This window comes from Cheilinus undulatus, linkage group 4, assembly GCF_018320785.1.
Source record: "Cheilinus undulatus linkage group 4, ASM1832078v1, whole genome shotgun sequence".
NCBI classification, from domain to species: domain Eukaryota; kingdom Metazoa; phylum Chordata; class Actinopteri; order Labriformes; family Labridae; genus Cheilinus; species Cheilinus undulatus.
The window spans coordinates 28,870,776-28,885,288 of NC_054868.1; the positions used below are offsets into that span (position 1 = coordinate 28,870,776).

General features: G+C 39.6%; 1 protein-coding gene across 1 annotated transcript in view; it reads left to right on the forward strand.

Annotated features, from left to right (window-relative positions):
- ank2a (ankyrin 2a, neuronal) overlaps positions 1 to 14,513 on the forward strand; it is a 113,394-nt gene that overhangs the window by 61,841 nt on the left and 37,040 nt on the right. The window contains exons 31-39 of the mRNA XM_041784086.1: positions 284 to 438; positions 555 to 766; positions 851 to 1,058; positions 2,484 to 2,580; positions 2,729 to 2,957; positions 3,246 to 3,371; positions 3,462 to 3,584; positions 3,666 to 3,698; positions 3,798 to 3,819. Coding sequence (XP_041640020.1) covers positions 284 to 438; positions 555 to 766; positions 851 to 1,058; positions 2,484 to 2,580; positions 2,729 to 2,957; positions 3,246 to 3,371; positions 3,462 to 3,584; positions 3,666 to 3,698; positions 3,798 to 3,819 — 1,205 coding nt within the window. The remainder of the gene's footprint in view (positions 1 to 283; positions 439 to 554; positions 767 to 850; positions 1,059 to 2,483; positions 2,581 to 2,728; positions 2,958 to 3,245; positions 3,372 to 3,461; positions 3,585 to 3,665; positions 3,699 to 3,797; positions 3,820 to 14,513) is intronic.

Here is a 14,513-nt window from a genome sequence, read left to right on the forward strand (position 1 = left end):
CCCGGACTTGTTTCCCTTATTTGTTGCATTATTTTCATGATCTCAGGCAGTTTTACTAATTCCCAGATTTGGTTTTTGTTATTTTCTGCTCCAATGTTGTACAATGGATGTTCTCTTTTATTTATTTATTTATTTCATTTCTTTTTTTGACTTAGCATGAAAGGCACCTTTTTCAGTCTGAGCATCATATTATCTTTGATAAAGCTAAGCAGTTCTGCCAGATTTGTAGTTAATGTGCACCATTGTCATATTTGTGTTTAACTTAACTTCATTGTTCTTTCAGGCCTGTCATTGTGGAGATCCCCCATTTTGCAGCTTTGCGGGGCACAGAAAGAGAGCTAGTGATCTTGAGGAGTGAAACTGGGGAGAGCTGGAGGGAACACCACTGTGAATTCACAGAAGAGGAACTGAATCAGATACTGAATGGCATGGATGAAAGTAAAGGACTAGATCTTGATATTGGCAAATATTTTGCAGCAGTTAAACCCTATTTCAGTACCATTTTGACTTCACTCTATATGTTTTATTTAAATGGCACATTTTTATCTTTATAGAACTTGATTCTCCAGAGGAGCTTGAAAAGAAAAGAATATGCCGCATCATCACCCGAGACTTCCCCCAGTATTTTGCTGTTGTGTCCCGGATAAAGCAGGACAGTCATTTGATTGGTCCAGAAGGCGGGGTCCTTAGTAGCACTCTTGTGCCCCAGGTCCAGGCTGTCTTCCCTGAAGGTGCCCTCACCAAGAAGATCAGAGTTGGTCTTCAGGTATGCATGCAGTGTAATGTTTGAGCAAACATGAATCAATAGTGTTCAAAGACAAGACATCCAGCTATGTTATACCTCGTCCAGGCTCAGCCCATTGACGTGGAGGTGGTGAGGAAGATTCTCGGTAACAAAGCCACATTCAGTGCCATCGTCACATTGGAGCCACGAAGGAGGAAGTTCCACAAACCAATCACAATGACAATCCCTATTCCTAAGAGCTCCAATAGTGACGGGCAAAACACAGAGTTCAGCGGGGCGACCCCCACCTTACGTTTGCTTTGCAGTATTACAGGTAGGTTTATCATCATAAAAGTTAAATTACACATTCCAACAATATGGCCATGAGCACTGGTGCAAGTAAAGTTTACAGTCTAGGATACTAGATGTAGGGTTTTCAACCACACAAGGATCCAATGAAATCAAAAGAAACTTTTCTTGAACTCATAATGGACTAAATGAATCAGCAGCATAGACAGAGTAAATTCACCTCAAATGACTTTCAAAAGGAAAAAGACAGAGGGCTGTATGGTGGTTAGTTCTGTTGAGAACAAGAAGGATCCTGGTCTGAATCTCAGTCAGACAGGGCCCATCTGTGTGGAATTTGCATGCCTGGGTTCTCTCTTGGTACTCTGGTTTCCTCCCAGAGTCCAAAAACATGCTTGTTAGGTTAATTGGAGACTCTAAATAACTATGTGTGGGTATGGCTCAATCAATCAATCAATCAATCAATCAGTTTGGATAGCACAAATTCATAATTTAAGTTTTATCAAGACACTTTCCAAAGAGGGCAGGTCTAGACCATACTCTTTGTTGTGGCCTATTGTAATATATCAGTGTTAATTATTAATATTATAATAGAGACTATACCCTATTATGGTAAAGATTGACATTAATCACCATGAGCACAGCACTAGCAGTATTTAGTGCCATGACAGTGGTGACACAAACCTTCCCTATTGCAGGGCAGGAGTGTCTGGAAGGAGAGGTAGGGGCGGAAGAAAAGCAGAAAGAGGAGAGGGACAAGAGAAACAACAAAACAACAAATGAAAGAGATTTATGGCAGTTGTGGCCATAAACTTATATCCCATTTTGTGCTAATTTGGTATAACTTTATTGATGATGGTAGCAATATGTGAATGTGTGTTTGTCTCTATAAGTAAGTCCTGTGATTGACTGGGAGTCAGTCCAGCTTGTACCCCGCCTCTTGCCCAATGACTGCAGGGACTGGCTTCAATCCCCATTACCCCAAAAGGAATAAGCATTTTGGAGAGACTGGTGGAAGAGAGAGATAAAGAAAATAAATCCCTCCAAAAGTTCAAAACACCCAGTCTGAGTTTCCATTACCAGTCTGTAAACAATAACACAAAAACTGTCCATTCAGTTCAATCCATCATTATTTTCAGTATAGCTCATTATAACCACAAAAGAAGAATGCAATTTAATATCAAAAAAATTTGTAAAAGGAAAGGACTTAAACCAGTAAATGCTCAGGTTTCCAGTCTCATCAGCTACCTCTAGCTTTGTGGTGTGATGAAGAATAGTCCACTCCATTATTTGAATTTAATCTCTTAAACTTTTTTTTTTTTTTTTTTTTTTTTTTAGATAAGGAATGCTATATATCTGTGATTTTGGGTCAGTCCATGGTTTGTGTTTGTGACAAAACAAAACAGTTATTGTTATCCTTGTATCCTTAACAAATGATTGCTCTGTGTTGTAGGAGGAACAACTCCTGCCCAATGGGAGGACATCACAGGCTCAACACCTCTCACCTTTGTTAACCAATGTGTTTCCTTCACCACCAATGTGTCAGCGAGGTAAATCCTTCAGAAGTTTCTAAATCTTGTGTTAAGTGTCCTTCTCAGACGCCAAACATTTTGATCTTATTTTGCTCTTCGTTAACACCTGGTAAAACTATTTGGTAATGCTTTTTCTATATAGCTGAATTCTTCTCTGTTCTCTTAGGTTCTGGTTGATAGACTGCAGACAGATCCAAGAGTCTGTTAGCTTTGCTTCTCAGCTGTACCGGGAGATCATCTGTGTCCCTTACATGGCCAAGTTTGTCATTTTTGCCAAGACGCTGGACCCCATTGAGGCTCGCCTGCGCTGTTTCTGCATGACAGATGACAAGATGGACAAGACCTTGGAACAACAAGAGAACTTCACAGAAGTGGCCCGTAGCCGAGATGTTGAGGTGCAGTAATTAGAAAAAGGAAAAGTTTTTATTTTTAGAGATCCTGAGTACTTAAATAATGTGTAAGAGCCTTGCAGAGGAAGATAATGCAGACAGTATCATGAAAAGTGAATGTAAACTTAAAATGAGGTTGATGCACTCACTGAAGTGTTTTAAGAGAGACTAGAAAGAGCTTAATGCTGACACAGTCTGTACGCTGCTACTTATTTCCTGAGAAATTCTGACAAAGCTGCTTTCCTACTTGATGTTAGTTTGCCTGGTTATCAAAAACTCTGTCTATATGCACAGGTGCTGGAGGGAAAACCTATATTTGCTGACTGCTATGGAAACCTGGTGCCTCTTACCAAGAGTGGGCAGCATCATGTCTTCAGCTTCTTTGCCTTCAAAGAAAATAGACTGGCCCTCTTCATCAAAGTATGACTACACATCATAACAACTGTCTGAAATATCTACTAATAACGCAATTTTTTAACACGCTGAGTTGTTGTTTTTATCAACTGACAGATTCGAGACACAGCACAGGATCCTTGTGGTCGCTTGTCTTTTACCAAGGAGCCACGCACGTACCGTAGTCTTACCCACAATGCTATCTGCAATCTTAACATCACACTCCCAGCTTACTCAAAGGTAAGTTTTATGAGTTTACATCACTGTCAAGGTACTTAATTATTTCTGTTTGCAATAAACACAATGGTTTCTTTTCTCTAGGAGTCTGATTCAGACCAAGATGGAGATGATGAGGTGAGTAAAGCTGATAAAGTGTGGCATAAAATATAAAATACAGTCATGTGAATTTAATGTAAATCTGACTACATCTATTTTGACTTGTTTTGTTTGTAGAGCGAGAAGAGTGACAAGAAATGTAAGCTAAATTCTCTTATTTTGCAATGTTTTTACTGTAATTTAATTGTTGAAAGTTATAGTTTTGTGATGATTTTTTACACAATTTTAGAAATAAGTTAATGGGTTTTAGGAATTTTTAAAGTTGATTTTTTTGTATGGTTACCACAGGTACCAGTAAATAATATAAATATATGATTATCCTGTTTTTCTATCTTTTGGCTATATAAATGTGTGTTTAAATTTAAAACACAACACAGCCTAAATTGGAGTCACATCACTTAATTTACATACTAGCTGTAAAAGTTAACTATCTGAGATTAGTTTATAATTTGAAGATGTGTATTTGCTAAGAGATGCATTGATTATAATGTTTCTGTCCATTTGGATTAATGCTGCTCTCTTATTTGCTGAACTAACACTAAACAGAGTTACATGTTTGTTACTGGCAGCTATGCTATGGCTGATATACTCTCCATTTCCCTCTCACTAAATCATTCTTACCATCTCGCACCCTTAACCTTTTCATTCTCTGCTCTTGAGTTGCTGTGATTTTTCCTCTATTTTTGATAATGAATTAATGAAAAATAGACTTTTTTCTTAATAACTTCTTTAATTTAAGGCAATTTTTTATAAGAGGCACTCATTTTAATTCATTTCCCATATCACATTCCTTAAACAACCATACAACTGGCATGCTGCATTCTTTTCTGCTGGCCAAAGAGCATTTTATCGCTTTTTTGTTGTTTTTTTAAATTGTTCCAGAGCTCTTATTGGATAATTTCAGTGAATGACTTTGGCCATTGTTTTATTATATCATGTTCACTTTTGTTTTTGGTTTTTTTTTCATTTACCGTCCCTCCAGATATTTATTTATATACTATACTATACTATATTAGTGGCTTTATAACTCTTAGTCTAAGATTCAGCTCCTTTAAAAAATATTAGTTTTCTTCTCTACACATTTAAATTTGTAAACTCAGGATGCTTTTAATCCAAAGATGGAATATACTGCATAAAAAAGCCTTTCAGTGTTTAATATACACATTCACAAAGGTCCTCTCCTCATTTATTTAAATGTTGAGTTTTAAGGTGTATCAACTTAAAACAGATGATAGTGGGATAAGCATACATTTAAAAAATCTACTGGAGTTGATGAAGAGGTAGTTGAACAACAAACCATACTGCCTCAAATGGAATCAAGTATTAACGTTGCCTACTTACCATATACTTATCATTTAAAAATCTATCCCAAAAAAGGTACCAATAGAGGGTATGTAGTGATGTCACTTTCAGCGTTCCACAAGACAGTGGCAAAACGGTCTGAAACAAGGCTGTCTGCTCTTTGAGGAACAGATGAAAACAGAGAAAAACAGATTTGTGTCCTCATACATTAGAAACACTTAGACACGACGGAGATCCATACTGTTTCCTAATGACAAGCTGGACGATTGGTATTGTTATATGGTCATAAATCAAGTGTCTGGATATTTATATGGACCTAATTTTAATGTAAATAAAGTAGAGTCTGAAGGCACACTTCAGCCTGCTAATCAGTGATAGAAGTGAAAATAAATTAAAAAATTACAAGTTTTGTAAATACAAAGCTTTAGATGAGTTGTTTCCACTTATCAGTGATTCATTTACTTCTTTTTACTTTAGCTAATCTGTATAAAGATTGCTCTCTCCTTGTGGGTGGATCCTATTTCAAAGTGAGATCAACCTACTCTGGCTGTTTTACTTAATCAAGATCCAAATTAACCTCGGTTAAACCTTTATTTTATTACTTCCGCCAAGGAGGTTATGTCATCGCGTGTGTTTGTTTATTCTTTTGTTTGTTTGTTTGATGGTTGGCAACATAACTCAAAAATTCATGGACAGGTTTTCATGAAATTTTAGGGAAATGTCAGAAATGGCATAAGGAAAACTGATTAGATTTTGGGAGTGATCTGGATCACCGTCTGGATCCAGGAATTTTTTAAAGGATTCTGTACTATTAGGAGATAGGGCTGCGCTGTTACCACTTTACACCAGGAGATGGCGGACATGAGTAATGTACCCAAAGTTTTGGAGTTCATAGAGTTTGACAGATGCACACCCGGTCGAGGAGACAAGTCGGAGCGTAACAGAGAGAAAGACAGCAACTTGTAGCGAGAATACTCACAATGCTGGGAGGAATAGAGGAATATTCTCCCTCTGCCATGACTTTCACACGTAGCAAAGCCAATGCTTTGCCTCTCTGTGTCTCCACCCCACCGGGGAGGGAGTAATCAGCGAATTAGATTTTGGAGTGATCCAGATCAGGAATGTTTTTAAAGGATTCTTCACTATTGGGAGGTAGGGCTAATGGCAAAGGTCTGCACTCTCTGAGTGCTTTTCTAGTTTTAAATGTGACAAATTCACATGACACGGATCTTAACTCTTAACATTGTGTCATTTAAACTGTTAAAACATTGGATACATTCAATTCATGAAGCATTTTTGGAAAAGACTTCAGTATTTAACCAGACAGAAATCAGATTAATTTCCAAAGGCTACTAATTTAATTTGTGATGAATACTGATGGGCTGTACTTTGTCTTTTCCCAATAAATCTGCAATGTCAATCAGATATCGCAGTGTTATAAGTACAGCTTGAAACAATCCATTAGATGGCTTGCCACATTCGATATTATATTACTGTCCGTCTGATCGTCTGAACAGAAAGTCTTCATTTTCCTATAAGGTCAGAGGAAGGAGAAAGGAGTTGGATTTAGCTTATATTCATCACTAACTGAATGCTTGTTATATCTTCTGTAATCGCCCAGCTATATTAACGTACCATTATGACTCAAGACATTAGCATATTTAATCAGTTAGTGATCTATACTGACCACAGTAAACATAAAAAAGATTTAGTTGTTAAAAATGATGACAATATTGTCATCATTGCTTACCCCCCTACCTAGCTCATTCTTTCTGCCACCCAGTGGCTGGAACTGCAGACTCGCACTCATGTGACATCACATACATACCCTCTGTTCCTTGATCAATTAAGATTTGAATTATTTAACTCAAACCTGTTTTACAAAAAAAAACCTCCTTATAAACCTTTTTATTTCTTTGAAAGTTTATTTTGCTTTAATATTTTGATTCTTTGTTTTGTGGGCAGACAGGAATTTTCTTGTGAGCAACAATCTTGAGAAATTTCATTTATCTGTTATCATTCCAGCCTGTCCTTTGTTTCATAGATTTCTCTGTTTTGTTGCGTTGCATTTGTATGTTTGGTGCCAACGTTTTCCTTATGTTGTCAAGCAGGTTTGGATTAACATTATTCTGGACCATATACTATCTGTTTTGTTCCTCTTTCTGGCTTTGCTTACGCTGCTGCTTCTGAAATCCCTGCCAAACTCTTCCGGATCACTTTTTCATCTTCTTTTTGGCCGTCTTTCAAGACTTCTTATCCTCCTCCCTTATTCTCTTTCTTATTCTGTAAAGTGAAGATGGATTTTTTGATGGCCTTGTCTTGATCACATTTTTCTGATGTCTCTCTTCCCTGCTTCATTTGTCCCATTTGTTCTCTACCCTTTTTGGTTATGAAACCTTTTTATAATGAAGATGATGAATCTGAATCAACCGAGACATTCTCCTTAAGAACTAACCAACCTCTTGACCCAGCGACTCTTGCAAGCCCTGACCTTCTCTCAGACATGTCAGATGTTAAAATGTCAAGTCTGACTTCAGAGCAAATGGAGCATTTATTACATGAAGAGAGAACTGGACCTAGAGGCTTGGAGACTTTTGTCATTTTGGATCAATTCAACAGAGTGGAAAGGGTCAAAGAGATTGAAAAAGACGACATAAATGATAGTAGAGAAAAATTAAGAGGTAATGCTAAAAAGGCAGTCTATATGGCATATCCTCCTCTTGAGGAACCAGTCTTTACAGCAGTTTGTATTGAGGGTAAGGCTTCAAGTAGATCTGAAACACATACCAGAGACATGACGGGCATGGTCTCACACCTCAGCATGGACATGGACCAGTACTTGGAGGAGAGACCTGTGGTTAAATATGAGTCTGAGGAGGATCTTGTAGAAGATAGAGTTGAACAGGTTGTTGTGAAGCGTGATGGCAAACGGCGTCCCCCAGATATCAAGAAACCAATTAGAAAAAAGCTCAGAGAAAGAGAGCGGTCTGGATGTAGCAGCTCTGAAGGGGAGCTGGAAAGAATGAGCTCAGAGGAGTCTCTAGATGGAGATGTTATTCTCAACGAGGGGACCCTTGCACCCACAGCAGTTATGGATTCTCCTGCTTCTCCCAGAGTTGTTGAGACACCAATAGGATCTATAAAGGACAAAGTTAAGGCTTTACAGAACAAAGTTGAAGAGGAGCAGGTCAAAGGCAGCAGCCAGGAACGCATATCACAGGGAAAATCAACTATCCCTGCAAAAAAGAAAGACGAAGAAATGCCAGAACTTCCCAGAGTTCCCAAGTCTCCTAAATCTCCAAGGTCTCAGACGGAAAGATTGGAGGAGACTATGTCTGTGAAGGAGCTTATGAAAGCATTCCAGACAGGAGAAGACCCTTCCAAAAGTAAGGCAGGGCTTTTTGAGCACAAAGCAGTTGTTTCGTCTGGTGTTTCTGAATCAGAAGAATCTGGCAAGAAACAGAAAGAGGAACAAAATACTGCACAGGAGCCAGAATCCCAAACTCATAAGGAACTCATTCATCAACAGGGCAAGTCTGAGCAAGTCTGTGACAGAACAAACTCAGCGAATCAGCATGAAAGCATGGTCAGAGACGACTCTAAGGAATCATTTATCATTTCTGATAGTCCTGATGTCGAAAAGAGAGTAACATTTGTTGATGTAGTTCAATACTGTGATGGGGGCACACAGAAAACAGAGTCAAAGTCATCAGAGGAAGAGACAATGTCCGTGAAGGAGCTGATGAAAGCATTCCAGTCCGGACAAGACCCTTTGAAAGACAAAGCTGGGCTTTATGAACACAAAACTGGAGCTCCTTGTATTTCATCAGAGAAATCGGAAACAGGAAGTCCTGATGGTACAAGAATGACTGAACAGATTACAAGGCCTGAGCTGAAATCACAAACTCAGAAGATCATAATTTTTAATGAAAACAGAGATGCCAGGACTTTGGACAAAACCCAGCTGGATAATCAACCAGTGGGCCTAACCAGAGATAGCTCTGAGGAATTACCTTTGATTTCTGAGACTGCCAATACGGGAAAGAAGGTGACATTTGCAGAAACAATTCAGTGTGATGATATAAGCGAAACTCTACATGAAGAGGCACCAGAGTTGTCAGAAAGTGAGAAAAAGTCTGTAAAGGAACTGATGAAAACGTTCCAGACTGTGCATGAGCCCTCAATAACCAAAGCAGGACTTTCCGAACATAAAGTGTTGGATTCATGCGTCACATCCTCAGTACTGATATCGACCTCAGATGATTCAAATAAAGTAAAACAGACTGCATCAAGTTTCCTTGATGAGCCTAAAATACAATCAGAAACTCAAAACATTACAGTTGTACATCAACAGCGTAAAGTCAACATATATGACAAAACAGACAAAAAGAATGAACCAGCTAAAATCATTTCTGATGGTTGTAATGTTGAAAATACAGTGACATTTGTTGACACAATTCAGCGTGAAGGTGGAAGCACTGGCCAGCCAAAGGTGGACCCAGAGAAAGAGACCGTGTCTGTCAAGGAGCTGAGGAAAACATTCCAGACTGAACGAAGTCCACCAACAAAAAAAGGAGGGGGCTTCATGGATACTGTCTCTTCTTTTTGTATTGCAGCAGTGGCCTCTGAACCACCCAGTGACCTAAAGAGAGCAGATCAAGGCCCTTCACAGGAGCCAGAATCATCAACCCAAACCCAGAGTCTCACAATTTCAGAGCAACAGAGTGATACAACCATCTATGACAAAACAGACTCAGAGGATGGAAAAGTAAACTTGATCAGAGACAACACATCTGAATCAGTACAGCTTAAAGAGATGGAAATGACTGATCACAGTCTCATGAAAATATCACAGTCAGAAACCATAAAACAGAATCTCACAATTTCTCAACCAAAAAGTGAAGTCAACATTTCAGATTCTTCTTATTTATATGAGGAAGAAAAAGAGGCAGAAGGGGTTAACTCTCAAAAAAAGAAGCCAGATTTGACAGGAAAGAGCGTTGGACAGATGCAATTAGAAGATCCAGTCGTAAGCATGGGTATGAGTCTAGCAGACGACCTACAGATCAGTCCTGATCGCAGACCTTCTGAGGATTTCAGTGCTGACATAAAAGCTGAACTGGAAGAAAGTCCTGAGTACCAGCTTTTCAAGCAGACAGTAGAAGCTGCAGATATTAGCTATAAGGAGGAGACTATGGCTGATGATTCCAATATAAATCTAATCACCATCCCTACTCCCAGTACGAGAAGTCACGCAACAGAAGATGTTTCCTCTTCTAAAAATGAAGTGAAGCATTATGATCTAAGTCCTGAGAGTCCGAAGCATGAAGGTTTGGCAGAATTATCAAATGCTGGCTTTGACTCTAGAATCTATCATTCCAGCTCAGGAGAGAGCGAGTACGATGAAGGACTCGCCACTGCTCCTCAAATAACCAGTGAAACACAAATTGTCTCTAACATCAGAGATGAAAAAGACATAATACCTTCAACTTTTATTGAAGTAATTGATGGCAAAGTCAAAGAGCCACAATTCCAAGAAGTTTACATTGGGAGTAAAACACCTAGCCAGGCTACTAAAGCAAAAGACATGTCAGGTATGACGTCCTTTTTAAACAAGGACTTGGATGATTATCTACAAGCTAGGCCTGTGACAAGACAGTCATTAGAGGAGAGCATTGTTGAGGAACAGTTTGAGCAAATTATCCAAATTAAGGAACCAGACACTGGCTTTGACAATAAGATCTATCATTCCAGTTCAGGAGAGAGTGAGAATGATGAGGGACTCACAACTGCTCCTCAAATAACCAATGAAACACAAAATGTCTCTAACATCAGAGATGAAAAAGGCATAATACCATCAACTTTTACTGAAGAAATTGACGGCAAAGTCAAAGAGCCACAATTCCAAGAAGTTTACATTGGGAGTAAAACACCTAGCCAGGCTTCCAAAGCAAAAGATATGTCAGGTATGACGTCCATTTTGAGCAAGGACTTGGATGATTATCTACAAGCCAGGCCTGTGACAAGACAGTCATTAGAGGAGAGCATTGTTGAGGAACAGTTTGAGCAAATTATCCAAATTAAGGAACCAGACACTGGCTTTGACAATAAGATCTATCATTCCAGTTCAGGAGAGAGTGAGAATGATGAGGGACTCACAACTGCTCCTCAAATAACCAATGAAACACAAAATGTCTCTAACATCAGAGATGAAAAATGCATAATACCATCAACTTTTACTGAAGTAATTGACGGCAAAGTCAAAGAGCCACAATTCCAAGAAGTTTACATTGGGAGTAAAACACTTAGCCAGGCTTCCAAAGCAAAAGACATGTCAGGTATGATGTCCTTTTTGAGCAAGGACTTGGATGATTATCTACAAGCCAGACCTGTGACAAGACAGTCACCAGAGGAGAGCATTGTTGAGGAACAGTTTGAGCAAATTATCCGAATTAAGGACCCGGGTAAAGACATTCCCGCATCTGTCACTGATGACAGAAAAGAAGTGCTTGTGGATGGTACAGCACAAGAAACTGAACCTGGACCATTCATAGAACATTCAAGTACATGGGGAAGTCAAGAGGCAGAACATATATTCAATAGAGCAAGAGAAAGAAAAGAAATCCTGACAGAAGAACTTCCAATGAAAGAAGAGTGTGTAGAAAGAAAGGATTCTTATCAGTTGTCAACAAAAGTAAAAGATGCATCAGGCATGCTGTCATTGCTTAGCAGTGATTTGGACCAGTACCCCAAGGACAGGCCAGTGAAAAGTAGACCTCCACAAGAGGATGTCATCAAGGAGGAATTTAAAGAAGTTACTGTAACTAAAATCAGAAAATCCTCTAGTGAGGAGCAAACAACACAAATGGCAACGAAACCTGATGAGGAGGATGAGACACATAAACAGCTCAGTGAGGTGCCAAGTTCTGTATCGGAAACAGCCTTCCAAGAAGTTTCTGTCAAAAAGAAGACAGACCTCCCACAATCTACTCCTGAGACAAATATGACAGGCATGGTGTCACTCCTCAGTTGTGACTTAAATCAACATCTCAAGGAAAAGGATAAGATAGACATAGAAGCAAATGAGCACAGTGAGACAGCTGTAGTCACAGAAACTTTAGAAGCTCTGGAGACACCCTCTCAAGAAGTTTTCACTGAGAGAAATACTCAACAACAGTCTAGACCTGAGAAGGATATCACCGGTATGTTGACACTACTAAGTGGGGACTTAGATCAATACTTAAAAGAAAAGCCAATGGTTATACAAAAGTATTCAGATAATGAAGTAGTCCACGAGACCTACAAAGAAGTTGTCCTGTCAAAAGACAGAAAAAGAGAAACTCTAACCTCCCCTGAAGATAAGATATCTTCCATGCAGCAAACAGATTTGGAAAATGTGGATGATACAACAAGGGAAGATTTGAAGTGTAGATGGCAAACATGGTCCCAAGAGGATGAAGGTCCTGACCATTCTTCATCTGAGGAGCATGAGCCTGAAGAGCATGAGAATGAAACTTCACAAAGTGGAGGATCCCTTTTTTCTGACTCTACTACAGGGACGGTGAAGATCACATATTCAAATGTGCCACTGACTGATGGTAAAAGCAATTACATTGGTGACAGTGTAGATGCGAGTTATTCAGACTTTGATGCACACAAGTTCTTGAAACTGCCAAGTAGTTCTGATGTACCACAGCGACCAAGTGATTTTGAAAATCTGATTTTTGCTGACCCAGCAAAGGAGCCATGTCAACAAGACTCGCTAGAGGCAAGTCCTGTCATGGAGGATAAATCTTCTAGGACATCTCCTGATTCAATTGAGCCAAGTCCTATCAGAGAATCCCCATGTCCAGACTCTTTGGAGGGGAGTCCCACTCAAACAAAGGATGGAGAACTTAAGATGCCAGCCAAGGTAGCTGTCTATGAGGATTATGCCTCCCAACTAAAAGCATGTTTAGCTTATGACGAAAGTATTTACAGGGATGAAAGTGAGCATGATGAGGAAGAAAATTATGACATAGAGGATAAACAGTTCACCCCAGAAGAGGAGATGTTCAAAATGGCAGCCAAGATAAAAACATTTGAGGAGATGGAGCAGGAAGCTAGAATAAAGAGAGATGGCACTGTTCTATCAGAGATAGATGATCACAGTGATGATAAGCTACATTTTGGCCCAGTTATACAGACTTTGCCAGAAATTACACCTGAAATTACTTTGATCATTAAGGAAAAGGCAGAATTAGCTGATGATTCACTGTGTTCCACTAAAACTCAAGAGCAGGGACCATGCACAGAGAGTGCTGACTCTGTTTCAACTTTAACAGAAAAAGAAAGTGAAACAATTGAGGATAGAGATGCTGTTAAAGTCAGCCATTCCACAGAATATGTCATGACAGGGTACGAGACTGAGAAGAATTTTCTCTGTCATGCAGATGTCGAGTATGAGCAACAGATGTATGTTTCTCCTGCAGAAGACAGGACAAATCCAGCTAAAACTCCGGTTGGAACACCAGGTAATGAGAGAACCCCTGATCCATTTCAGTTTCAGGAGGGGAAACTATTTGAAATGACCAGAGGGGGAGCTATTGATATGACAAGAAGAAGCTTTGATGAAGGAGAAGAATATGCATTTTTCCACATAGGGGAACACCTGGTTGATGAAGCTGTTGCAGACAAGTCTGGGGAGAGCAAGGCAAAGTCTTCAACTTTTGAGAATAATGCTCCAATGGTAGATATTACCCCCAAAGAGCAAACGCAGTCATCTCAAATGCAGGATTGCAACAATCAAATCCCTACTCCTAAACCCAGGACTTTTACCAAACCCTCTGGTGAACTTTCAGACAGTGAAAAGTCTCTCTTGAAAGCTGATCTCGGAAGCTCCACAGAGGTTCAACTTGGTTCCTCCTGTGCACTTGAGAAACTAACCACTAGTCAAAGTAAAGTAGGAGGCCTTGAAAGCCTTGGCTTAGGCTATTTGGACTCTACCATAGCTGATCTTCAATCTGACATATCCACAGATGCCCACTCACGGTATCCAGAACAAGACCATGATTCTTCAGACTCCTCCCTAGATGATGATGAAGAGGAAGATGAAGAAGACCAGTGCTCTGTCATAGACATGTCTTTTCCAGCTACCCAGGCTGACATCCAAGCACATCACCAGGATTCGCCCCCATCTTCAGTAATCAAACATGGCAGAACAATTGAAGACACAGCTACCATAAGCTCACAGAGCTCAAGGAAAAGTTCAACTTTGGGTCGGAGGACTAGATCTGAGGTACTTAGTGATACAAGTAAACCATCTAAGAAAGGCAGCAGGAGTTATTCTGACAGTATTCAATCCACCATACTGTCCCCTACAAAACTTACTATTATGACACAACAACAAGCTCTCACTCAGAAGACCACCTCCTCTCCAAAGGGTCAAGAAACGCAACTTTCCAGTGCATCAGAAACGACTATTAGACCCTCTCTGGATACAGACGATGCAAGCAGTGCTAGTCACAAAAGTCCAGATTCTGTTATCTTCAC